Below are 27,749 nucleotides of genomic sequence, written 5' to 3'. Positions count from 1 at the left end.
GAATAACAAATATTTCCAGCTGTGGGGCGTGTGAAGGATGCAACGTGTACCACAAAATATGACACCAACTGCTCTTTCAGAGGGGTTTATTTTGCATGCACAAAAAATCAGAATAATGCACTTTTATTCAAATCATTTCAATAACACACACAGCTTTTTTTATGCGGTGTATATATGCCCTTAACCTTTTCATTTTTTTTTTATTTTAAACAAAGATGAGCGAGACCTTACTGCACAAAAACAGTCCCCTGAGACATATTTGTTTTTGTGTGCGGTTCTATACAGTGTGAACTCAACCCGAAGGTATTCGAGCGCTTTACATGAGCACCAGTTGCGTTACATGAGGACACATCCATTTTTGTAGGCACGGGGAGATTAAGTGATTTGCCCAGAATCGCAGGATGTTGAGCCGACGCTGAGACTCTAACCTGGTTCCTCTGCTCCAAAGTCAGTGCACAGAGAAAGAGGAAGTAACGAGTAGAAATTAAGGCATTTATCCTTCTTACACCTCACCTGGGGAGGCGTAGCATTTTGACCCATTCCCATGTCTACCACTAATGGTAAATCGGAGCACGCTTCAAAATCCATGGGTGGAAGCTCCACCCACGGTACGCCACCCAGTGGCAGAGTACCTCAACGCAGCGATTCGCGCTGCCTTGCGTTACTCTAGATGTATGAAGCCACGCATAGTGGCCTCGCATGGCTCGATAAATCGTACTATGTTTTGTGTCTCCCTGGCGCCCCCTAGGGTAGGTGCAAGGGTGACGCAAAACCTTGATAAATATGGGCCCTGGGACATGCATCTGGGTGTGATGCTGGGGGCTGCTATAGGAAGTGGAAATCACCAGAAAAGATGCACTGTGCAGTCCCTCGACGTCAAAAGGTTTTAGCCCTAATATGCAAATGCTGTTGTCATGCAGCAAAACATGACATCATAAAACTTCATCTTCTGAACAACTTCATTTTAAAAATTCTGGTCTTTTTCTACAAACAGCCAAACTGAATAACACAGAATCAGCCAGAATTACGAAGACACTTCGAGTTCGCAAACCACGTGATTCACTCAAATTGCAGGGTTTGTCACTGTAAATGGCTTTTCAGATATTACTAAGACCATTTATTAAGTGTTTACCAAATCACAAAATCTGTTTAACCCCTTCCATGCTGATGACGTCCCCCAGCCGTCATGCACAACGGGGCTCGTGTGCTGATGACGGCTGGGGGCCGTCATAAACCCGCCCACTCGCGATTCTGCCGCACAGGCGCAGAATCGCGGCCGCATGGAAGGGGTTAAAAATACATACTGAATCGTAATTTTGCAGAGGTGCGCTTAGGGAGTTCCTTCCCTCCGGGGTGCTATGTGTCGAAGGTTTGTGACCACAATTTCAGTTGCAGAGAAGTGACATGTTCCTGACTCCACACAGGATGTGGTAACCCATTCAACAAGAGGAAGTGATCCTTTTCGCACCCGTCTCTTTTTTTATGTAATGAAAAAGTTTGTTTGGGCGTGGGCCGTCATCTATTGGACAACTGCCAACCCGTAAACAATTTTTTGTAACAATTTTCCTTCCTAAATGAAGACCTGAATCCTTTAAGGAAAACACGCTGCATTTAAAAAACACAACTTTACTTAAATGAGATTAAAGTCATTGTGCTCTGTGGCCGACATCAGACCCAGTGATGCCCTCCAACTGGAGTGAGTCGCAATTTGGGAATGGTGATGTGGTGGGTCGAATCGCGATCAACTTTGAATGGTGATTTAGAGAAGCGACAGAACAGTACATAGATCAGTTCGCAAAATCAGAATCAATCTGCAAAAAGTTGGTGAGTAATTTGTGATCACTTTTTGCAAATCAAATCTTAGTGCATCAGACCCGTGTGATTTATTCTTTTAAATATACCCTCTACCGCCTGAAATATCATCCATTTAATCCTTCCATCAACAATACAGGCACGTAGTAATATAATATCGAATAGGCAGCTGTGTACTACCGTGCAACAAAGCCACCTTGGGGTTCTGCTGTCTTGGAAAAGCACTCAAAATTTGGCATTGAGGTATAAAATACATCTAGATCTGTATGGGTGGGTGGATGGATGGGTGGATGGAATGTTTGGCTAGATGGATGGGTGGTGGGTGGGTGGATGGATAGATGGATGGATGGGTGGACAGGTGGATGGATGGATATGGATGAGCGGATGGATATGGATGGATGGGTGGGTCGATGGATAGATGGGCAGGTGGGTGGGCGGACAGACATATGGATGGATAGATGGATAGATGGATAGATGGGTGGATAGATAGATGGATAGATGGATGGATGGGTGGAGGTGGATGGATGGATGGATGGATGGATAGATGTTGGATGGGTGGGTGGATGCATGGATGGATGGATGGGTGGACAAGTGGATGGATGGATATGGACGAGCGGATGGATATGGATGGATGAGCGGATGGATATGGATGGATGGGCGGATGGATGGGTGGGTCAATGGATAGATGGGCAGGTGGGTGGGCGGACAGACATATGGATGGATGGGTATATGGATGGATGGGTGGATAGATGGATGGATACATGGATGGGTGGGTGGAGATGGATGGATGGATGGATAGATGTTGGATGGGTGGGTGGATGCATGGATGGATGGATGGGTGGACAAGTGGATGGATGGATATGGATGAGCGGATGGATATGGATGGATGAGCGGATGGATATGGATGGATGGGCGGATGGATGGGTGGGTCAATGGATAGATGGGCAGGTGGGTGGGCGGACAGACATATGGATGGATGGGTAGATGGATAATCCTTTGCATACTTCGGTCGGTCTCTGAATGTTGCTCGCACAGTGCCACTGTTGTGGCACCCTCTTGTGTCCTTAACATGTTGTAGACAGGTTAGTGTCAGGCCCAGGCCCTGTGACTATCACATTGTTCTGGTGACTTCTCGAATCCAGGTCATATATTTTGAGACACTCGTGTAGACGTCGGGGAACCGAGGATTTCCGCATCTCAAGCCGGAAAATGACACCACTCCAACTGCCTTCTCCCCACAGATCAAGGGTCCCCCGGAATCCCCCTGAAAAAGACAAGAGCACATTACCAGCTCTGGAAGGATAAACAGCGCCCATGCACAAGCCATGTATGTATATGGTATTTCTATAGCACAATCCTGGCAAAAAGGCAGCGGAGCGCTCTGCAGGGTCAAAGACGAGCAGAGAGTCGACGGGCGATAGCAGAGTCTACGGTGCAAGAATACTCTGGGGGTCACTGAACTACATAGGGTCACAGAAATGTAGGGTTGGGAGGGATTACCCCACAAGTGAAGGGTCCATTGCTGCATGCATATGTACACACATACACATGTATGGTTGTAGATACAAATGCACCCAAACATACATGTAGAAATGCACATATGCATGCATATGCACACACATGCACAGAAATAAAGACACACATATAAACACACACACACATACATGCATATATACATACAACACACATATATCTAAATACATACATGCACACAAACACACACACTTATAAATACACCATACATGCGCATACACTGACCGCCCTGACGCCGTCGGAGAACCGTACAGGCACCAGTCTCGGGTGTGGGCACTTACTGAGCAGAAGCCGCGGGTGGCACCGTCCAGGCTGGTGGCGCACAGCACGGTCCCTGGCAGTGCCCCTCTCCAGGACTCGTTGCAAGCCTTCAGGGGCATCACGCTGACCGCTGTCTCCATCAGCCCCAGGGGCGGGCTTTCAAAGTCTGAGATGTCGCCCCACCCTGCCACCGAGCACATGGTCCCGGGGGTGACGTCGGCATCCCGCCGCGGAAGCGAGATGTTCCCAACGAAGCGGTTCATGGACGCCCTGCGGTCCAGCTGGAAACACAGGACGGGAGAGGGTGAGACACAGGACAGGAGAGGGTGAGACACAGGACAGGAGAGGGTGAGACACAGGACGGGAGAGGGTGAGACACAGGAGAGGAGAGGGTGAGACACAGGACAGGAGAGGGTGAGACACAGGAGAGGAGAGGGTGAGACACAGGACAGGAGAGGGTGAGACACAGGAGAGGAGAGGGTGAGACACAGGACAGGAGAGGGTGAGACACAGGACAGGAGAGGGTGAGACACAGGACAGGAGAGGGTGAGACACAGGAGAGGAGAGGGTGAGACACAGGAGTGGAGAGGGTGAGACACAGGAGAGGAGAGGGTGAGACACAGGAGAGGAGAGGGTGAGACACAGGAGTGGAGAGGGTGAGACACAGGAGAGGAGAGGGTGAGACACAGGAGAGGAGAGGGTGAGACACAGGAGAGGAGAGGGTGAGACACAGGAGAGGAGAGGGTGAGACACAGGACGGGAAACATCCTTTACAACGCAACTTTTACCACGCAGTGCTATTACAACGCAGGGTTTACAACGAAAACCATTACAACGCAATGCGCTGGGGGCGCTCTAGGATAGGGAATAGATTTAATTTACTATCCAACACCTTCCCTACTATCCACGCGGACTGGAGTTGGAATAGTAAATTAAACTATTCACTATCCAGCACCCCAAAGCGCTATGCGTTGGCATGGTATGCGTTGTAAAAACTGCGTTGTAACAGCATGCATGGTAAAAGCATGCGTTGTAACGTCATACATCCCACAGGACAGTTGGGGAAGGATAGAGACTGCCAAACATTGAACGCACTCACTACTAACCTCCCATCAGAAAACACTACAGCCACTGGAATTATGTGATCTGGCAGCTATGGCAGATTCCGCATAATAATGGATATTTGCTGCATTTGTCACACAATGCACGAGTTACTGCATAATTTGGAGATTTACAAAATATTGTTTATAACCCAAATTGGTCAAACGATGCTTAAGACATGGCAACCGGTAGCCGCACAGCGGAACGCTCGTTGCTATAGTTGACTGTCCATCTTTCCGTTTGCTTATTACTACATTTGGGTGGTTGAACCGGTACTAATGAGGTGAAACCTGTGCCCAGACCGTGTTAAGAAGTGTAAAAATGAACCAAGTCATAAAGTAATACTATCAAAAAAAGTGCTGCATTATGTTGCATAATTTGCCTTTTCTTGAAGAGTAATTTAGTAAACGCAGCCACATAACGTGGTTCTCCCCTGCTGAATAATTCCAGTACTCCTGCCAAATAAAAGAGCAAAGCAACAGATCCAAATATTGGGCCCAATTCACAGAGCTAACTTAAGACACACCCCTAAACTTACTCCTTTTGGTATTCACAGAAGGCATTTAGTAGTAGTAAAGTTAGGATGTTGTCTTAAGTTTGTCTTAAGTCTGTCTTAAGTCTGTCTTAAGTTTGTCTTAAGACAGACTTAAGTTTGTCTTAAGTCTGTCTTTAGTCTGTCTTTAGTCTGTCTTTAGTGTGTCTTAAGTCTGTCTTAAGTCTGTCTTTAGTCTGTCTTAAGTCTGTCTTTAGTCTGTCTTAAGTATGTCTTTAGTCTGTCTTAAGTCTGTCTTTAGTCTGTCTTAAGTCTGTCTTTAGTCTCTCTTAAGTCTGTCTTAAGTTGGTCTTAAGTCTGTCTTTAGTCTGTCTTAAGTCGGTCTTAAGTCTGTCTTAAGTCTGTCTTAAGTCTGTCTTTAGTCTGTCTTAAGTCTATCTTAAGTTTGTCTTTAGTCTGTCTTTAGTCTGTCTTAAGTCTGTCTTAAGTCTGTCTTAAGTCTGTCTTAAGTCTGTCTTAATTTTGTCTTAAGTTTGTCTTAAGTTTGTCTTAAGTCTGTCATAAGTCTGTCTTAAGTTTGTCTTAAGTCTGTCTTAAGTCTGTCAGTTTGTCTTAAGACAGACTTAAGTTTGTCTTAAGTCTGTCTTTAGTCTGTCTTTAGTCTGTCTTAAGTCTGTCTTTAGTCTGTCTTAAGTCTGTGTCTTTAGTCTGTCTTAAGTCTGTCTTTAGTCTGTCTTAAGTCTGTCTTAAGTTTGTCTTAAGTCTGTCTTTAGTCTGTCTTAAGTCTGTCTTAAGTCTGTCTTTAGTCTGTCTTAAGTCTGTCTTTAGTCTGTCTTAAGTCTGTCTTTAGTCTGTCTTAAGTCTGTCTTAAGTTTGTCTTAAGTCTGTCTTTAGTCTGTCTTAAGTCTGTCTTAAGTCTGTCTTTAGTCTGTCTTAAGTCTGTCTTTAGTCTGTCTTAAGTCTGTCTTAAGTTTGTCTTAAGTCTGTCTTAAGTCTGTCTTAAGTCGGTCTTAAGTCTGTCTTAAGTCTGTCTTAAGTCTGTCTTTAGTCTGTCTTAAGTCTGTCTTAAGTCTGTCTTAAGTCTGTCTTAAGTCTGTCTTTAGTCTGTCTTAAGTCTGTCTTAAGTTTGTCTTAAGTCTGTCTTAAGTCTGTCTTTAGTCTATCTTAAGTCTGTCTTTAGTCTGTCTTAAGTCTGTCTTTAGTCTGTCTTAAGTCTGTCTTAAGTTTGTCTTAAGTCTGTCTTTAGTCTGTCTTAAGTCTGTCTTAAGTTTGTCTTTAGTCTGTCTTAAGTCTGTCTTACGTCTGTCTTGAGTTTGTCTTAAGTTTGTCTTAGTCTGTCTTAGTCTGTCTTAAGTCTGTCTTAAGTCTGTCTTAAGTTTGTCTTAAGTTTGTCTTAAGTCTGTCTTAAGTCTGTCTTAGTCTGTCTTAAGTTTGTCTTAAGTCCGTCTTAAGTCTGTCTTAAGTTTGTCTTAAGTTTGTCTTAAGTCTGTCTTAAGTTTGTCTTAAGACAGACTTAAGTTTGTCTTAAGTCTGTCTTTAGTCTGTCTTTAGTCTGTCTTTAGTCTGTCTTTAGTCTGTCTTTAGTCTGTCTTAAGTCTGTCTTTAGTCTGTCTTAAGTCTGTCTTAAGTTTGTCTTAAGTCTGTCTTAAGTCTGTCTTAAGTCGGTCTTAAGTCTGTCTTAAGTCTGTCTTAAGTCTGTCTTTAGTCTGTCTTAAGTCTGTCTTCAGTTTGTCTTAAGTCTGTCTTTAGTCTGTCTTAAGTCTGTCTTAAGTGTGTCTTAAGTCTGTCTTAAGTCTGTCTTTAGTCTGTCTTAAGTCTGTCTTTAGTCTGTCTTAAGTATGTCTTTAGTCTGTCTTAAGTCTGTCTTTAGTCTGTCTTTAGTCTCTCTTAAGTCTGTCTTAAGTTGGTCTTAAGTCTGTCTTTAGTCTGTCTAAAGTCTGTCTTAAGTCTGTCTTTAGTCTGTCTTAAGTCTATCTTAAGTTTGTCTTTAGTCTGTCTTTAGTCTGTCTTAAGTCTGTCTTAAGTCTGTCTTAATTTTGTCTTAAGTTTGTCTTAAGTTTGTCTTAAGTCTGTCATAAGTCTGTCTTAAGTTTGTCTTAAGTCTGTCTTAAGTCTGTCTTAAGTTTGTCTTAAGACAGACTTAAGTTTGTCTTAAGTCTGTCTTTAGTCTGTCTTTAGTCTGTCTTAAGTCTGTCTTAAGTCTGTCTTAAGTCGGTCTTTAGTCTGTCTTAAGTCTGTCTTTAGTCTGTCTTAAGTCTGTCTTAAGTCTGTCTTTAGTCTGTCTTAAGTCTGTCTTTAGTCTGTCTTAAGTCTGTCTTAAGTTTGTCTTAAGTCTGTCTTAAGTCTGTCTTAAGTCGGTCTTAAGTCTGTCTTAAGTCTGTCTTAAGTCTGTCTTTAGTCTATCTTAAGTCTGTCTTTAGTCTGTCTGAAGTCTGTCTTTAGTCTGTCTTAAGTCTGTCTTAAGTTTGTCTTAAGTCTGTCTTTAGTCTGTCTTAAGTCTGTCTTAAGTTTGTCTTTAGTCTGTCTTAAGTCTGTCTTACGTCTGTCTTGAGTTTGTCTTAAGTTTGTCTTAAGTCTGTCTTAGTCTGTCTTAAGTCTGTCTTAGTCTGTCTTAGTCTGTGTTAAGTCTGTCTTAGTCTGTCTTAGGTTTGTCTTAAGTCTGTCTTAAGTCTGTCTTAAGTTTGTCTTAAGTCTGTCTTAGTCTGTCTTAAGTCTGTCTTAGTCTGTCTTAAGTTTGTCTTAAGTCCATCTTAAGTCTGTCTTAAGTCTGTCTTAAGTCTGTCTTTAGTCTGTTTTAAGTCTGTCTTTAGTCTGTCTTAAGTCTGTCTTTAGTCTGTCTTAAGTCTGTCTTAAGTTTGTCTTAAGTCTGTCTTTAGCCTGTCTTAAGTCTGTCTTAAGTTTGTCTTTAGTCTGTCTTAAGTCTGTCTTAAGTCTGTCTTGAGTTTGTCTTAAGTTTGTCTTAAGTCTGTCTTAATTGTGTCTTAAGTTTGTCTTAAGTTTGTCTTAAGTCTGTCTTAAGTCTGTCTTAAGTTTGTCTTAAGTCTGTCTTTAGTCTGTCTTTAGTCTATCTTAAGTCTGTCTTAAGTTTGTCTTAAGTTTGTCTTAGGTTTGTCTTAAGTCTGTCTTAAGTCTGTCTTAAGTTTGTCTTAAGTTTGTCTTAAGTCTGTCTTAGTCTGTCTTAGTCTGTCTTAAGTCTGTCTTAAGTTTGTCTTAAGTCCATCTTAAGTCTGTCTTAAGTCTGTCTTAGTCTGTCTTAAGTCTGTCTTAAGTTTGTCTTAAGACAGACTTAAGTTTGTCTTAAGTCTGTCTTTAGTCTGTCTTTAGTCTGTCTTTAGTCTGTCTTAAGTCTGTCTTTAGTCTGTCTTAAGTCTGTCTTTAGTCTGTCTTAAGTCTGTCTTTAGTCTGTCTTAAGTCTGTCTTAAGTTTGTCTTAAGTCTGTCTTTAGTCTGTCTTAAGTCGGTCTTAAGTCTGTCTTAAGTCTGTCTTAAGTCTGTCTTTAGTCTGTTTTAAGTCTGTCTTTAGTCTGTCTTAAGTCTGTCTTTAGTCTGTCTTAAGTCTGTCTTAAGTTTGTCTTAAGTCTGTCTTTAGCCTGTCTTAAGTCTGTCTTAAGTTTGTCTTTAGTCTGTCTTAAGTCTGTCTTAAGTCTGTCTTGAGTTTGTCTTAAGTTTGTCTTAAGTCTGTCTTAATTGTGTCTTAAGTTTGTCTTAAGTTTGTCTTAAGTCTGTCTTAAGTCTGTCTTAAGTTTGTCTTAAGTCTGTCTTTAGTCTGTCTTTAGTCTATCTTAAGTCTGTCTTAAGTTTGTCTTAAGTTTGTCTTAAGTCTGTCTTAGTCTGTCTTAAGTCTGCCTTAGTCTGTCTTAAGTTTGTCTTAAGTTTGTCTTATGTCTGTCTTAGTCTGTCTTAAGTCTGTCTTAAGTCTGTCTTAAGTTTGTCTTTAGTCTGTCTTAAGTCTGTCTTTAGTCTGTCTTAAGTCTGTCTTAAGTTTGTCTTAAGTCTGTCTTTAGTCTGTCTTAAGTCTGTCTTAAGTCTGTCTTAAGTTTGTCTTAAGTCTGTCTTAGTCTGTCTTAGGTTTGTCTTAAGTCTGTCTTAAGTTTGTCTTAAGTTTGTCTTAAGTCTGTCTTAGTCTGTCTTAACTCTGTCTTAGTCTGTCTTAAATTTGTCTTAAGTCCGTCTTAAGTCTGTCTTAGTCTGTCTTAAGTCTGTCTTAAGTCTGTCTTAAGTTTGTCTTTAGTCTGTCTTAAGTCTGTCTTTAGTCTGTCTTAAGTCTGTCTTAAGTTTGTCTTAAGTCTGTCTTTAGTCTGTCTTAAGTCGGTCTTAAGTCTGTCTTAAGTCTGTCTTAAGTCTGTCTTTAGTCTGTCTTAAGTCTGTCTTTAGTCTGTCTTAAGTCTGTCTTTAGTCTGTCTTAAGTCTGTCTTAAGTTTGTCTTAAGTCTGTCTTTAGTCTGTCTTAAGTCTGTCTTAAGTTTGTCTTTAGTCTGTCTTAGTCTGTCTTAAGTCTGTCTTAGTCTGTCTTAGGTTTGTCTTAAGTCTGTCTTAAGTCTGTCTTAAGTTTGTCTTAAGTTTGTCTTAAGTCTGTCTTAGTCTGTCTTAAGTCTGTCTTAGTCTGTCTTAAGTTTGTCTTAAGTACGTCTTAAGTCTGTCTTAAGTCTGTCTTAGTCTGTCTTAAGTCTGTCTTAAGTCTGTCTTTAGTCTGTCTTTAGTCTGTCTTTAGTCTGTCTTAAGTCTGTCTTAAGTCTGTCTTAAGTCTGTCTTAAGTTTTTCCTAAGTCTGTCTTTAGTCTGTCTTAAGTCTGTCTTAAGTTTGTCTTAAGTCTGTCTTAAGTCTGTCTTAAGTCTGTCTTAAGTCTGTCTTAAGTCTGTCTTAAGTCTGTCTTAAGTTTGTCTTAAGTTTGCAGAGAAGGGGTCAAAGGTCAGCTGTGCACAAGGCTGCAGCCTGAAGCCCAGGGGACTCACCTTGAGTAGCTGCAGGTCATTGACGCCAGACATGGGGTCATAGTACGGGTGACTGATGGAGGCTTGAACTTTGAAGGTCTGTCGTGAAGACTCTTGGGTAGTGAAGGAGTGAGCCCCCAACACCACACTGACCATGTCTGGGGGCCTGAAGCAACAGAAGAAAGAGACACTTAGGGGAGAACGTCATCAGGTGTGGGTGAGTTGATTTAGCAGGTGTCGAATCAAGGGAGAGAGAGAGAGACAGAGAGGCAGAGCGAGAGAGAGAGAGACAGAGAGGCAGAGCGAGAGAGAGAGAGGAGAGAGAGAGAGAGGGAGAGAGAGACAAAGAAGTGGAGAGAGAGGGGGAAGAGGGGGAAGGAGAAAGAAAACCTATGGGAGACAGAGAAAGAGGAGAATGAAGAGAGGGGGAGGGAAAGAGACAGAGAGGCAGAGAGAGAGAGAGAGAGAACGAGAGAGAGGGAGAGAGAGGGGGAGAGAGAGAAAGAGAGAGAGAGGGGGAGGGAGATAGAAAACCTAAGAGAGAAAGAGAGAGATAGGGGGAAGAAGAGAGGGGGAGAAGGAGAGAGAAAGATAGAGAGGGAGAGAGGGCATAGAGAGAGGGATAGAGAGAAGGAGAGAGAGAGAGGGGTGGGAGGAGGGGGACAGAAACCCTACGAGCACGAGATAGAGTGAGGGAGAGAGGAAGGATAGAGAGAGAGGAGAGAGGAGAGAGAGAGAGAAGGAGAGGGAGAGGGTGTGTGTGAGAGAGAGAGAGAGAGATTGAGTGAACAGAGAGGGAGGGAGAAGGGAGGGTCTGTGAACGAGAGACGGCTCAGAAAGTATGTCAGCAAGAGCGAGGGTAGCAGAGAAGAAGAGCTGGAGGGACAGTTTCCTGCCCCTCTGTGTTGCACCTGTGACTGCAGGTACTGGTGCTCAGATGCGGTGTGTAACCAATGCGCCAGGGGGGGGGCGCTTTTAGCAAGTGGGGACAAGCGCTTCGAGTGTACTCTCATCAGTGAGACTGTCTCATCTACTTTCATCTCCAGGAGTCCCGGGCGGTACTCCCCAGAGCCGATCTCACGGCCTGCTGTCTGCAGCGCCCCTGGTGGCCTCTGGTGTAACATGCATCATGGTGTGTGTGTTTAGACGCATGCAGTGTGAGCAGTTACCTCGGCTGGGACCGTGTGGGGATCTGCGGCTGCGGGCGGCCCCTTTAGTGCCATTTGGGCACTTCCCCACCCCCACTATAAAGCGGGACTCCAGGAGGAGTCCCCTTACCAGACGCGTCACTTCCAGCACGCAGAGGAGGTGGGGAGGCATTTCTGTCTCCCCCAGCCATCTTGGCGTCGTCTTTGCACCGGACTCGCCGTCTCCCACCCTACCGCTTACCCGGCGTGGGGTTGGCAGGCGAAGTACATAGAGCGTTGTAATGCTTTCTTTGTCGTTGCAGGTGGAGTAACAGGGCGATCTGGAAGCATATGGGTACAGAAGGGTACCTCTGCAGGAGAACAATAGGGGTACCAGAGCCGAATCCCAGGAGCCTCAAGGGAGAGTCCTGGAATAATTACGTCAGCGCCCCGTTAGTCCTACGGGCGGTTGTGGGCCTGAACAACCGGGGGCTTGCCTTGTAAATTGATACTTGTATAGCGCACTACTCACCCGCAAGGGTCTCAAGGCGCTTGTACGAATACCGCTGTGGAACGCATCCTGGCTTTCCCTGTGAGGTGTCCACTCCTGGGCACCCCCAAGGTGAAGCCAGGCAAAGGCATCCTTTGCGTTGTTGGGGCCGTTGTGGAGATTAAGCAAGCTATTGCCCAGAGTTGCAGAGTGGGACCCATGATTAGAATAGGCACTGAGGCGAGAATTATCAGGTCCGGGGAATTTTGAGCCCAAGACCCGCCGAGGCGGGGAATTGAACCCTGGTCCCGGGCTAGACCTCTGCATCAGGGTCTGCCGCTCTAACCATTGAGCCACACTTCTCCACTTGCTACCCTCCGCCCTGAAAGAGGCGTGAGTAATAAGGGACCAATGTGTCACGGGATCCAGTAAGGGGATCACCCCTATAAGGGTAGCGCTGATTGGTTTCTCCACAGTGCTTGGCTCATCCGGCGGGCAGGCAGCATAGGTTAGTACGGCTGCCTGCCCTTGGATCGCCCGTAAAATAACCCACCGCATTTGCATGGTTTTGTATGGAATAAACCTGCAGCAATATTTTTCCCAAACAAAAGTTGTGTTGTGTATTTACTTATGCATGCCTACTCTGTTGTGGTGTGGGTGGGGTGTGGTGCCATAATGGGACTAATTCCATGGGTCTGAGTGAGGTGTTGGGTCGAGAGGACGATCATTTACTATGTCTTGCACATTTGGTTTCTTCCTCCTATCTCTGATTCGTGAACGCCTCTAGTGTAACACCGGAAGTGGTGAGCATGCTTCGCACACCTTCATGTAATGCTATGAAGGAAACATGATAATTATCGATTACAAATATTTTGAGTAACTCCTATTAAGAGTGTCAGTGGGGTTCCGGGTCATTGAGGCCATGAGTTATGCTGGACAAACACCGGGTATTATGACTCATGTTTAACTGTATATACATCATTCGTTGTTTTTGATATTTTTGTAATGATTTTATATCTATGGCGTAGGTGTAATCATGTCAGCTACAGCCCTGAAGAAGTTCACGAAGAGCGAAACGTGTTGGATGTGGATGGAGCTTCGAAGCGATTTATCAGACGAGCGCCTGGCCTGCAGGCAGCGCCTGGGTGACAGAGTTGTGTCCGCTGTCACTCTACTCAGGATGTGCCATGGGGCCAGATGTGAGTGAGCAGAGAGACGCACTACCTTGTCTCTGGCGCAGCGCCTAGAAGTGTGGGGGAGGGGTGAGAAACAGACACACAAACTAATCTTTAGAGCATTTGCACCTGGTTTGGTTGAATTCCTACATGATATACCCCCCTCCACCCCTTATAAATAATGAACCTTAAACCTTTCAGAATGGGGGAGGGCGAGAAGGGGGTACCAATACTCACACATCGTCGAAGCAGTGTGCTGCCGTCATCACCCACCGTCGCCGGATGAGGGCGCCCCCGCACTGGTTCTGGCCGTTCAGCAGGATGGAGGCCATGTAGGGCCGGGAGTGGGGGGCCGCCTCCCTGCCCCCCACGATCCAGCCACGCAGCAGCTTACCTGTGCCAAAGAGGGGCGAGGTTAGGACAGCCGCCATCTGTACCTAAAGACGCCCCTGTGCCTTGCACCCCAAAACCAATGAGCTGGGGTTTAGCACTGAAACCTTCCGCCCCTTATCTAGGATCACACTCACTCGTAGGCCACATAGAGCACACTCACAAAGCACACTCACTCGTAAGACACCCAGAGCACACTCGCAAAGTACACTCACTCGTAGGACACTCAGAGAACATTTGCAAAGCACACTCACTCGTAGGCCACACAGAGCATGCTCTCAAAGCACACTCACTCGTGGGACACTCAGAGCACACTCTCAAAGCACACTCACTCGTGGGACTGTTGGACCCGGCCTCATGGCGTGGTCCTACCCCTCCCGCATGGAGGGCCCAGGCCGACATCGGCCCTCCACCCAGTACCGGGCAGCCCTTTTGCACGACACTATACACCCCAACATTGCTGGTCCGGTCACCATCCCGGACCCCCCCTACCGGCCTGGCCCCATCGTGGGCCCCTCACGACCTACGCACGAGGCCGCGTCCGACTCCATCTTGGGCCCACCACGTCACAACCACGTGGCCTCGGCCCCGGCCCAGGCCCCAGCGAAGCCCCGACATCTATGCGCCAAGATCTACCCAGGCGGTCGAGTGGCCACTCGACAGATCCCCGGAGGAGGGGAGTTTCGATGGGCCTCCAGCCGTCCCCGGACGCCTGGTATCGATCACCCCCGGCATCCCTGGGTGCTGGCTCCACCCCCCTGCTAGGTGTCTGGACACCATCTTCCCGGCCCCTCTGACCCCCAGGCGCGAGGGTCCGGACATCAAAGGACTCCAGTCCTATATCTGGGCCAGCCCCGGAGTAGGACGGCAGTTGTATCCTGGACTGGAAAGCCCTACTGACGCTGTCACGGCCGACACCAGAAGACTCATTACCTGTAACCTGACGAAACCTTGAGAGCCTGCTGGCGCTGCCGCGGCCCACCTTTGCCGAACCATCTTGAGAGCCTGCTGGCGCTGCCGCGGCCCTCCTTTGCCGAACCATCTTGAGAGCCTGCTGGCGCTGCCGCGGCCCACCTTTGCCGAACCATCTTGAGAGCCTGCTGGCGCTGCCGCGGCCCACCTTCTGCCGAACCATCTTGAGAGCCTGCTGGCGCTGCCGCGGCCCACCTTTTGCTGAACCATCTTGAGAGCCTGCTGGCGCTGCCGCGGCCCACCTTTTGCCGAACCATCTTGAGAGCCTGCTGGCGCTGCCGCGGCCCACCTTTTGCCGAACCATCTTAAGGGCCTGCTGGCGCTGCCGCGGCTCGACCTCTCGGAACCCCCGGCTCGAGGATTGAGAGCTGTGTGCAGGGTATCCCTTCCTGCCCCCACACCGAGACTGTCCCGCTACCCCGTCCCTTTTACGAGACTCTACAGATCCCTCGATCTGCCTGTATATACCGCTGAGACCCAGCCACCTTTATTCTTGATAAAGCCTAAGAACTTAACCTCTTGTGTGGTGTCCGTTTGTAGTGTTGTGGTTATCCTGCTGTATGATCCTAGGAGAGGACCCTCAACCAGGAGGCCTCTCAGTAACGTTCGGCTACTTCTTGACGGAGAGGTGGACCTAGGGGTAGCCAGTCAGACATCTTCTGCCTCCCCCGGGATCGCCTTTCTAACATTGGTGGCAAGCGACGGGATCCGAGCCGACGCAGATCGTACAGAGAGTAATTCACTCACTACCGAGAAAAACACACCGCGACCATGACTACTCAGGAAACCAGACCGACTGCGGAATTCCAGAAAGAAAAGATGGAAGATTACAGCCACAAGGAATTAAAACAATCCTGCAAGGACTTAGGCATCGCTACCACGGGCCTCAACACCAAAGAGGACTTTAAATCAGCCCTGCAAGCCTGGGCGGGCGCCAATAACGCGCCACCCCAGAATGAAGATAACCCGGGCCCGAACGGACGCCCGGAGACCGACACGAACCCAGCGGGGGAAAGACCCGCAAACTTGGACACGGGCCTCCCCCACGGAGACGCCCGAGAACGAGAGAGAAACCGGCTCCACGAGTTGGAGCTCGCCAGACTCCGACAAGAAGGAGAGATACAGCTGGCAGAAAGGAAATTAGCCCTCGAGCAACTACGGCTGGAAGGAGACCTAGAGGAAAGGCGAAGACAACGAGACCTCGAGGAAAAGAAACTCGTGCTCGAGCATGAGCGCGGCCTCAAAGAACTGGAAATCAAGGCCAAGACAACTGAAACCAGCACCGCCGGGGGTAAGACCTCACCCCCGCCAGTGGACACGAAGGTGCACATACCCAAGGAGGTCGTCAAAGAATACTATAAGAACGACGACATCCAACAGTGGTTCAAAGCCTACAAGGTCGCCATGACAGCCCATCGAGTACCCCTCAAAGATTGGGGCGCCGGCCTATGGGGAAAGTTCATCAACGAGGGGAGAGACGCCCTGCTAGAGCTCCCCGACGCCGAGATGACCTCTTACGAACACATGAAGACCGCCCTCCTCACTCACTACGGACTCACCCCCGAAATGTACCGGCAGCGATTCCGAGACTGTAAAAAAATTCCCGGTACCACTTGGGTGGAGTACGTGAACTTTTACAGCAGAGCCTTCGAAGGGTGGATCAGAGGCTGCCAGGTCACCACCTACCAGCAGTTGGTCGACCTCATCCTATGGGAACATCTTTCCAATAACTGCTTCATCGAACTCCGGCAGCACCTCCTCGACAGCAAATTGACAGAGCCACGAAAACTCGCTGTCGAGGCGGATAGATGGGTGAGCAACCGAGTTCCCCGGAGTCCAATGGGAGACTACGGCCGGGGATCCCCGGGGAACCACCGACCACAAGGCGGCGGAGGAGGCCAGAGTAGGGGCCGAGACACCCCTGCGGGGTCATCCCCTACCTCCCCGTCGCCATCCCTGGGTTGGAGGGGAGGCCCCCCAGCAAGACCCGGGCCCCGCCCGAATGTTACGTGCCACCGATGCCAGCGACAGGGCCATTATGCGAACGACCCTCTCTGCCCGATGAACCAGCGACCCGGCACCACCGGTCCCCCGAGCCGCCAGATCGCGGCCGCCGCCCTGAGTGCAGAGGGAGGCGAAGAAGAGGGCGACGACACCGAGCAGGCCGAGTGGGAGCCCGCCGCCATGATCTTAGCATGCCTGGGTGATCGAGACATGATCCCCCGAGACCCGATCCCAGGTAACACCCAGAAATACCGCCAATGGGTCACCATCAATGGACGCCGGGCCGAAGCCCTCCGAGATACTGGAGCCAGCGTAACGGCGGTCCGCTGCCACTTGGTGACCTCCGAACAAATTCTTCCCAACGTCTTGTGCCCAGTGCGGTCGGCGGACAACTCTGAGAGTTTGTGCCAGATGGCCCGCATCCCCTTCGAGTGGGGAGGGGTGTCGGGCATGCTGAAAGTGACTGTCCGAGACGATGCCCCCGTGGACTGCCTCCTCGGGAACGACCTGGAAAGTTCCCTCTGGGCCGGCGTAGAGAGGAGAGAGCATCTGGGGATGCTAGGCCTTCCCGAGTGGGTTTGTGCGACCACCCGCTCCATGTCCGCCCGGGCCTTCACCCCGACGGAGGAAGCCCCGATCGAGGAGCCGGAGTGGCCCGCACCTCCACCGCCCGCCGTCCCCAAGGACGCCGACCCTGAACCCGGCCCCCAGGGGCCCAGCCAGGAAGAAATTACCGAGCTCGGCCACCTTCCAGAACTAGCTCAATGGCGCCAAGAAGGTGGCCCCACCCGCGAACAATTCCGACAAGAACAGAGCACCTGTCCCTCCCTCGAGGGAATTCGACGACAAGCCGCCACTCAAGCCGCTGGAGACCCCGCGGGGTCCCACTGGGTCTATTGGGACAACGACCTTCTCTACAGTGAGCAGAAGATTGCCGAACTAGGGGCCAGCCGGGTGCTGGTCGTTCCCCTCCGATTTAGAGACTTCCTTTTGAACTTAGCGCATGATGTGCCCCTCGCCGGGCACCTGGGGCAGGACAAAACTTACAGCCGCCTGGTGACTCATTTCTACTGGCCGAAAATGCGCAACGATGTACACAATCACTGCCGATCCTGCCAGACCTGTCAAGCCAGCGGGAAGAGCGGGGGGAAAGTCAAAGCCCCGCTCCAGCCCTTTCCCGTGGTCACCACCCCCTTCGAGCGAGTGGGGATCGACATCGTGGGGCCCCTGGACCCCCGCACCTCTCAAGGGCACCGCTTCATCCTTGTTTTAGTGGACCATGCCACCCGCTATCCGGAAGCCATCCCCCTCCGAACCATCACGGCCCCAGTAGTAGGCCGAGCCCTAATGGGGATCTTCTCCCGAGTCGGCTTCCCCCGAGAAGTCGTGAGTGATCGGGGCACAAACTTTATCTCCAAGTATATGCGATCCCTGTGGCAACAGTGCGGGGTCACATATAAGTTCACCACCCCGTATCACCCCCAAGGGAATGGACTTGTGGAGCGGTTTAACCGAACACTGAAGGGAATGATCAAGGGCCTTGAGGAGCCACTACGACGCAAATGGGATGTGCTGCTGCCTTGCCTCCTGTTTGCATATCGCGAAGTACCCCAGTAGTCCCTGGGGTTCAGCCCCTTTGAACTATTGTATGGGCACCCGGTCCGAGGCCCCCTCAGCCTGGTCAAAGAAGGCTGGGAGACGGCTGTCCGAGGTGCGCCACCAGATGTCTACCAGTACCTCCTGACCCGCCGCAACCAGACTCGGAAGTTCCGGGAACTTGCTGAAGCCAACCTTGAAGCCAGTCAGGAGGAGATGAAACGCTGGTATGACCAGAACGCCTCGTCCATCGAATTCGAACCGGGCCAGCAGGTCTGGGTCATGTCCCCGGTTGAACCTTGTGCCCTCCAGGACAAGTGGACGGGGCCCTTCAAAGTGGTGGAGCGCAAAAGCCCCGTCACCTACCTGGTGGACATGGAGTCCCCCAGGAACCCCCTCCGGGTTGTACACGCTAACCGGCTCACGCCACACTTTGCCCGCACTGAACTAAGTCTGCTATTAGCGACCGATGACGGAGCTGAAGACGACTCCGAACCTGTGCCAGATCTCATGAGCACCACTGAGAAGGACGGCTCCATCGAAGGGGTCATGCTCTCCTCCACCCTGACCCCCGAACAGCACCATGACTGCCGGCAGCTGCTGGGGCAGTTTGCAGATCTGTTTTCCCTCACCCCTGGAGTCACCCGGTGGTGTGTCGACGATGTAGACACCGGAGACAGCCCGCCTGTAAGACACCGAGCTTTCCGAGTGCCCGACCGAGTGCGGGCCTACATCCATTCCGAGGTGGCCAAGATGCTAGCGCTGGGGGTAGTCGAACCCTCCGACAGTCCGTGGGCCAGCCCAGTTGTCCTGGTCCCTAAAGCCGCCGCACCCGGCACGCCCCCGGAGCTCCGGTTCTGTGTTGACTACCGGGGGCTGAATGCCGTCACCAGGACCGACGCCCATCCCATCCCCCGTGCGGATGAACTGATCGATCGCCTGGGGGCCGCCAAATATCTCAGCATCTTCCATCTCACGGCCGGGTATTGGCAGATCGGCCTCACCCCTGGAGCGCAAGAGCGATCAGCCTTCTCGACCCCTGATGGCCACTACCATTTCAAGGTGATGCCCTTCGGCATGAAAAACGCCCCGGCCACCTTCCAGAGACTCGTGAATAGAGTGCTGGCCGGGCTAGAAGAGTTCAGCGCCGCCTACCTAGAGGACATTGCGGTGTACAGCCTCCACTGGGATGCACACCTGACCCACCTCCGGGAGGTCCTGTCGGCCCTCCGACGGGCCGGACTAACAATAAAGGCCAGCAAGTGCCAGATCGGCCAAGGGTCCGTGACGTATCTGGGACACCAAGTGGGGAGCGGCCTGGTGGCTCCCCTCCAGCCAAAGATTGACGCTATCCAGGCCTGGGAGCCCCCGGTCACCCAGACCGCCGTCCGAGCCTTCCTGGGGCTCACAGGATACTATCGGCGCTTCATCAAAAACTATGGGAGCATTGTGGGGCCCCTCACAGAACTGACCTCCAAGAAGCTACCCCAAAAGGTATGCTGGACCCCAGAGTGCCAAGCAGCCTTCGAGACTCTAAAGACTGCCATGTGCACCGCCCCTGTGCTCCAGGCCCCCGACTACAGCCGAGAGTTTGTGGTCCAAACCGACGCCTCGGAGCACGGCATTGGGGCGGTCCTCTCACAAGTGAACCCTGAGGGAGTCGACCTTCCCGTTGCCTTCATCAGTCGGCAGCTGCTAGCCAGAGAACAGCGCTGGAGCACCATCGAGAGGGAAGCCTTCGCCGTCGTGTGGGCCCTAAAGAAGCTCCGGCCCTACCTCTTCGGCACCCACTTCCGGGTCCAGACCGACCACCGGCCCCTGCGGTGGTTGATGCAGATGCGGGGAGAAAACCCGAAACTGTTGCGATGGTCCATCTCCCTGCAAGGGATGGACTTCACTGTGGAGCATCGCCCCGGCAACGACCACGCCAATGCTGACGGCCTGTCCCGATTCTTCCGCCTCGGCGAGGAGAATCCCCAAGAAGATGGGTGACTCTCCCCTGCCTTCAGCTGGGGGGGACACGTGTTGGACCCGGCCTCATGGCGTGGTCCTACCCCTCCCGCATGGAGGGCCCAGGCCGACATCGGCCCTCCACCCAGTACCGGGCAGCCCTTTTGCACGACACTATACGCCCCAACATTGCTGGTCCGGTCACCATCCCGGACCCCCCCTACCGGCCTGGCCCCATCGTGGGCCCCTCACGACCTACGCACGAGGCCGCGCCCGACTCCATCTTGGGCCCACCACGTCACAACCACATGGCCTCGGCCCCGGCCCAGGCCCCAGCGAAGCCCCGACATCTAGGCGCCAAGATCTACCCAGGCGGTCGAGTGGCCACTCGACAGATCCCCGGAGGAGGGGAGTTTCGATGGGCCTCCAGCCGTCCCCGGACGCCTGGTATCGATCACCCCCGGCATCCCTGGGTGCTGGCTCCACCCCCCTGCTGGGTGTCTGGACACCATCTTCCCGGCCCCTCTGACACCCAGGCACGAGGGTCCGGACATCAAAGGACTCCAGTCCTATATCTGGGCCAGCCCCGGAGTAGGACGCCAGTTGTATCCTGGACTGGAAAGCCCTACTGACGCTGTCACGGCCGACACCAGAAGACTCATTACCTGTAACCTGACGAAACCTTGAGAGCCTGCTGGCGCTGCCGCGGCCCACCTTTGCCGAACCATCTTGAGAGCCTGCTGGCGCTGCCGCGGCCCACCTTTGCCGAACCATCTTGAGAGCCTGCTGGCGCTGCCGCGGCCCACCTTTGCCGAACCATCTTGAGAGCCTGCTGGCGCTGCCGCGGCCCACCTTCTGCCGAACCATCTTGAGAGCCTGCTGGCGCTGCCGCGGCCCACCTTTTGCCGAACCATCTTGAGAGCCTGCTGGCGCTGCCGCGGCCCACCTTTTGCCGAACCATCTTGAGGGCCTGCTGGCGCTGCCGCGGCTCGACCTCTCGGAACACCCGGCTCGAGGATTGAGAGCTGTGTGCAGGGTACCCCTTCCTGCCCCCACACCGAGACTGTCCCGCTACCCTGTCCCTTTTACGAGACTCTACAGATCCCTCGATCTGCCTGTATATACCGCTGAGACCCAGCCACCTTTATTCTTGATAAAGCCTAAGAACTTAACCTCTTGTGTGGTGTCCGTTTGTAGTGTTGTGGTTATCCTGCTGTACGATCCTAGGAGAGGACCCTCACCCAGGAGGCCTCTCAGTAACGCTCAGCTACTTCTTGACGGAGAGGTGGACCTAGGGGTGGCCAGTGAGACATCTTCTGCCTCCCCCGGGATCGCCTTTCTAACAGGGACACTCAGAGCACACTTTCAAAGCACAATCACTCGTAGGCCACACAGAGCACACTCTCAAAGCACACTCACTCGTAGGACACTCAGAACACACTCTCAAAGCACACTCACTTGTGGGACACTCAGAGCACACTCTCAAAGCACACTCACTCGTGGGACACTCAGAGCACACTCTCAAAGCACACTCACTCGTGGGACACTCAGAGCACACTTTCAAAGCACACTCACTCGTAGGCCACACAGAGCACGCTCTCAAAGCACACTCACTCGTGGGATACTCAGAGCACACTTTCAAAGCACACTCACTCGTAGGCCACACAGAGCACGCTCTCAAAGCACACTCACTCGTGGGACACTCAGAGCACACTTTCAAAGCACACTCACTCGTAGGCCACACAGAGCACGCTCTCAAAGCACACTCACTCGTGGGACACTCAGAGCACACTTTCAAAGCACACTCACTCGTAGGCCACACAGAGCACGCTCTCAAAGCACACTCGCTCGTGGGAAACTCAGAGCACACTCTCAAAGCACACTCACTCGTAGGACACACAGAGCATAATCTCAAAGCACACTCACTCATAGGTCACCCAGAGCACATTTGCAAAGCACACTCACTCGTAGGTCACACAGAAAACATTTGCAAAGCACACTCACTCGTAGGACACACAGAGCACACTCTCAAAGCAAACTCACTCATAGGTAACCCAGAGCACATTTACAAAGCACACTCACTCATAGGCCACAGGGAGCACATTTGCAAAGCACGCTCACTCGTAGGTCACCCAGAGCACACTCTCAAAGCACACTCACCCACATTCTCTATGCACACTCACTCGTAGGCCACTCAGAGTACAATTGCAAAGCACACTCACTCGTAGGCCACATAGAGCACACTCACAAAGCACACTTACTCATAGGTCACAGGGAGCACATTTGCAAAGCACACTCACTGGTAGGTCACCCAGAGCACACTCTCAAAGCACACTCACCCACATTCTCAATGCACACTCACTCGTAGGCCACTCAGAGTACAATTGCAAAGCACACTCACTCGTAGGCCACATAAAGCACACTCACAAAGCACACTCACTCATAGGCCACAGGGAGCACATTTGCAAAGCACACTCACTCGTAGGTCACCCAGAGCACACTCTCAAAGCACACTCACCCACATTCTCAATGCACACTCACTCGTAGGCCACTCAGAGTACAATTGCAAAGCACACTCACTCGTAGGCCACATAGAGCACACTCACAAAGCACACTCACTCATAGGCCACAGGGAGCACATTTGCAAAGCACACTCACTCGTAGTTCACCCAGAGCACACTCTCAAAGCACACTCACCCACATTCTCAATGCACACTCACTCGTAGGCCACTCAAAGTACAATTGCAAAGCACACTCACTCGTAGGCCACATAGAGCACACTCACAAAGCACACTCACTCATAGGCCACAGGGAGCACATTTGCAAAGCACACTCACTCGTAGGTCACCCAGAGCACACTCTGAAAGCACACTCACCCACATTCTCAATGCACACTCACTCGTAGGCCACTAAGAGTACAATTGCAAAGCACACTCACTCGTAGGCCACATAGAGCACACTCACAAAGCACACTCACTCACAGGCCACAGGGAGCACATTTGCAAAGCACACTCACTCGTAGGTCACCCAGAGCACACTCTCAAAGCACACTCACCCACATTCTCAATGCACACTCACTCGTAGGCCACTCAGAGTACAATTGCAAAGCACACTCACTCGTAGGCCACATAGAGCACACTCACAAAGCACACTCACTCATATGCCACGGGGAGCACATTTGCAAAGCACACTCACTCGTAGTTCACCTAGAGCCCACTCTCAAAGCACACTCACCCACATTCTCAATGCACACTCACTCGTAGGCCACTCAGAGTACAATTGCAAAGCACACTCACTCGTAGGCCACATAGAGCACACTCACAAAGCACACTCACTCATATGCCACGGGGAGCACATTTGCAAAGCACACTCACTCGTAGTTCACCTAGAGCCCACTCTCAAAGCACACTCACCCACATTCTCAATGCACACTCACTCGTAGGCCACTCAGAGTACAATTGCAAAGCACACTCACTCGTAGTTCACCTAGAGCCCACTCTCAAAGCACACTCACCCACATTCTCAATGCACACTCACTCGTAGGCCACTCAGAGTACAATTGCAAAGCACACTCACTCGTAGGCCACATAGAGCACACTCACAAAGCACACTCACTCATAGGCTGCACTGAGCACACTCTCACCGCTCCTAAGTTCACTTTTCGGTCACTCAGAGCACACTTCAAGCACGCTCAGAGCTCGCTCAGAACACCCACTTAGGGCCCTTAGAAAGAGCCTGTCCATCGCACATTACACAGATGCACCAATCTCTGCTCCGCAGCCCCAGTGACTCTCAGAGACCTGAAGGCAGCTCAGTGGGTTCCTTACCTGCCGCGGCTGCAGTCACCAGCATGGAGAGGGCTGTGAAGAGGAGGAGGGGGGCAGCGGGTTTCATGCTGTCTGTGGTACCCCCAGCCTTCTGTTACCCCAGGCTCTGCTGTCTGTGGTACCCCCAGCCTTCTGTTACCCCAGGCTCTGCTGTCTGTGGTACCCCCAGCCTTCTGTTGCCCCGGGCTCTGGTGTCTGTGGTACCCCCAGCCTTCTGTTGCCCCGGGCTCTGGTGTCTGTGGTACCCCAGCCTTCTGTTGCCCCGGGCTCTGCTGTCTGTGTTACCCCAGCCTTCTGTTACCCCGGCTCTGTTGTCCGTGGTACCCCAGCCTTCTGTTACCCCGGGCTCTGGTCTGTGTGGCTTCGCCCTGCCTTCCTGGTACTTCATAGCTCAGGATGTGGGAGGCTTCTGTGGTTTGGAGAAGAAACTCTGCTGGTGGTGGCGAAATCACGCTCGGTCTCCTGTACAAGCCCCCGGAGACTCAGGGTCCCTCTCACCCATGAATCTCAAGTGACCCTCATATCCAAGACCCCCTCAAACCATGTGCTTTCCTCATGTGAAAACCCTCATACCCCGAAACCCTCGCACCAAAGGGTCTTTTCTACCCATGTGCCCAAGAAACCAGGAAACTAAGGACCGACTCAAAAAGGGGCTCCACACTTGTGTGGGATGCCCCACAGTCGTGGGGGAGTGTCTGCACTAGTGGAGGAGGCCCCACAGTCATGGAGGAGTCTCCACACTCGTGGCAGAGGCCCCGCAATCCTGGGAGAGTTTCTGCACTCGTGGCAGAAGCCCCACAGTCATGGGGGAGTCACTGCACTCGTGGTGGAGAATCCAAACTCGTGGCGGAGGCCCCACAGTCACGGGAGAGTCTCCACACTCGTGGCAGAGGTGCCACAGTCATGGGAGAGTCTCTGCACTCCTGGTGGAGGCTCGCAATCGTGGGGGAGTTTCTGCCCTCGTGGCAGAGGCCTTGCTATCATGGGGGAGTCTCCACACTCGTGGCAGAGGCCACAGATTCATGGGGAGAGTCTCTGCACTCCTGGTGGAGGCCCCGCAGTCATGGGAGTCTCTGCACTAGTGGTGGAGGCCCCGCAGTCATGGGAGTCTCTGCACTCCTGGTGGAGGCCCCGCAGTCATGGGAGTCTCTGCACTCGTGGTGGAGGCCCCGCAGTCATGGGAGTCTCTGCACTCGTGGTGGAGGCCCCGCAGTCATGGGAGTCTCTGCACTCGTGGTGGAGGCCTCACAGTCATGGGAGTCTCTGCACTCGGGGTGGAGGCCCCGCAGTCATGGGAGTCTCTGCACTCGTGGTGGAGGCCCCGCAGTCATGGGAGTCTCTGCACTCGTGGCAGAGGCCCCGCAATCATGGGGGGAGTCTTCGCACTTGTGGCGGACGCCCCACAGTTGTGAGGGTCCCTGCATTCGTAGTGAGGCCCGGCAGTTGTGCAGAGACTCCCCTGCGACTGTGGGGCCTCTGCCACAAGTGCGGAGGCCCTTTTGTAACCAGGCCCTATATGTACCATCGACCTCTCACCTCTAAGGACAAAAAGAGCCTTGCACTCAAGGGCCCCTCATGTCCAAGAAGATTCTGGGCCCTAGGAGCCCCAGCCTGAAACCCCCTCGTCCTCAATATGTCCTGCTTGCCCAGACTCTCCTCGCACAAGACCTGTGCACTCAGTACCCCACTAAGGTGAGAGCCCAAAGTGCCCCTGACTACCGCAGACTGAAGACCCCTCGTATCTAACACCTCTAAGCAGTGATCTTCGGCAAGAACTCCTCACCATGGAGTCCAACTGGTGGCCGGCCGAACTCGGACCCACACCCAGGACGCGGAACCCACACCAGGAACCTCGGAATAATCATCAACAGCAAACTGGACAGGACCCCACAGGGCTAGTTATGCACCTGATCAGCGCCAGGTCCGAGGCCTACTGATACACGAGGCCGTTCACAACCTGCAGACTTTCCATACCTCCGACCCGTGCATCATCTAACATACCTGATCCAGAATACCACAAACCACCATGAATGGAAGACTCCCACATGCCCAACCCAAGATGTGCTCACAGCCGCAACATACACCACCACTGCATCTTACACACCTCCACTTACTACCACAGACCGGTAACAAGTCAAAAAAATATCGTAGTCAAAATATAAAATGGACAAAATATCGAATGGAAAAAATATAGTGGTGAAAAATATCTAATTGAAGGTAAGTAATTTAATATCGAATAGTAATTTTTACCCCTACGCTATCCAACGCTTTCCCTACTGTTGCACCCTCTGGAGTGGGAATAGTAATTTTTACCCCTACGCTATCCAACGCTTTCCATACTGTTGCACTCTCTGGAGTGGGAATAGTAATTTTTACCCCTACGCAATCCAACGCTTTCCCTACTGTTGCACTCACTGGAATGGTAATAGTAAATGTTATATTTATTATTTAATTATTTTTAAATTACTTTTAAGACATTTAAAGAAAATCGATATTTTGACTAACTATATTTTTTAAAACTATATTTTTGATTCGATATTTTTGTACTTACCTGTTTGTAGATAGGAATTCGATATTTTTGCATTCTATATTTTTTCTTCGATATTTTGGTAATTCTATATTTGTGTATTCGATATTATGTCAGTGATCCCACAGACCATCTGATACCACGGACATATATGTACCTTCAGTCTACCACACCTCCAATTTCTACAATCCTCAAACCGCTTCCTACTCGAAACAACATTTTACCTTATAATTCCATTTAAAAAGAGCACCAGAACTACATGTACAGCAAAGCAGCTGAACTCCAGACCACTCCACACATGAGACCCCCATGGGTCACATACTGCCCTGCACCACTAACCATAAACTTGAGACCCCCTACATAACCGACGCCTCCTTGTACCTCTGGCACCACAAAGCACCCAGTCCACCACCCTAGGCACATTAACACCAGGAGGGTGCTGTAAAACCATGGAAATGCCATAGACACGAAGACACAAGAACACAACACACGGGTGGTCTGCATGAACTTGAAGGTTTTTACAACACACCAACGGTATTGAAAGACAGTTGGGTTGGGGTAGGGTCAGACATATCTTGAGGGGAGGCATATGTAACACTGATGTAGACTCACATGCTGAACAGCCCCCATCCACCCCCATTTCACTGGTAAAGACAGCCCCCCTCCCCAGGGCAGAGATGATACCGCCCCTCCCCTGGTAACCGTTGAGCGAGGGGAAGCTGAGCTGCCTCTGGGTGACTCAAGAGCTGCTGCCCGCCACCATCAGCGGCCTCTTGCACGCCTCTCTGGTGCATTGCACAAGCATCTCACAGTGACCACAACTGCAGAAGGGTCTCCTCTGCCAACTGTCGGCGGGAGGTGCAGAGCGGCTGGAGCAACAATGCGTTAAAGCCTGGTGCTTCTGTCACCGGAGTCTACAGGGAAAAGGACCCAGCTCCCCGCATGCTCTCCCGACCCCCTACAATCCTACTCATCATCTGAGATCAACTGGAGCCCACCTCTCAAAGTCCCAAAAATCCAAAGGGCGAGGATGGGTGCGGGCTCCTTTGGCTATTTGGCAGCCAAAAAATGGAATACACCCCCGCCTCGGCTTCGCGAGGAATCATCTGAAAGTGTCTTTCCGAGAGGCTTGAAAACCTGGCTCTACCTGATGTGAGCCCCGACAGCCTTGCCCAGCCCTGCATATAGCTGTTTCTAGCGCGGGGACACACCAGTCGGTGTAACCAGGCGCTCTATAAATGATTTATTATTATTATTATGTAGAGGCAAGGGTGCAGGCAGGGCCCAAGGGTGCAGGCAGGGCCGGGGAGAGAGAGTTGGGGGAAGTCGGGGATGGGGTACCAACTTAAGTGGTTCACTACGGCCTTGGGGGAGGGGGTGATTCGTAAAGTTCTCGTGTAGTGGTCTGCCAGGGTCTGTTTGGGAGTTGAAGAATCGCAGCGATGCGATTGTCAATAGGGATTACCAGTGGCGTTGCGAGTCAAGGAGTAAATACAGGTTATTGAAGGGCGGTTGGGCCTCGCTGGGGCAGCCGGAGTATCGAGCTTATAATGCCCCCAGAC

General features: G+C 51.2%; 1 protein-coding gene across 1 annotated transcript; it reads right to left on the bottom strand.

The window, feature by feature from the left end:
- Window positions 1-69: 69 nt before the first annotated feature.
- On the bottom strand, window positions 70-24,001 carry PRSS57 (serine protease 57). Its single transcript, XM_078670807.1, has 5 exons — window positions 23,661-24,001; window positions 13,159-13,315; window positions 10,151-10,295; window positions 3,627-3,887; window positions 70-3,076 (listed from the first exon to the last, which is right to left on the bottom strand). Exons 1-5 carry the CDS (start codon window positions 23,725-23,727, stop codon window positions 2,924-2,926), a joined length of 783 nt encoding a protein of 260 aa, XP_078526933.1. The 5' UTR covers window positions 23,728-24,001; the 3' UTR covers window positions 70-2,923.
- Between the last annotated feature and the right edge of the window lie 3,748 nt (window positions 24,002-27,749).

The sequence above is a fragment of the Lissotriton helveticus genome, chromosome 12, assembly GCF_964261635.1.
Source record: "Lissotriton helveticus chromosome 12, aLisHel1.1, whole genome shotgun sequence".
NCBI lineage: Eukaryota > Metazoa > Chordata > Amphibia > Caudata > Salamandridae > Lissotriton > Lissotriton helveticus.
Note: the sequence above shows the minus strand (reverse complement) of the source record. Positions and strands in the feature narration are given on the sequence as shown.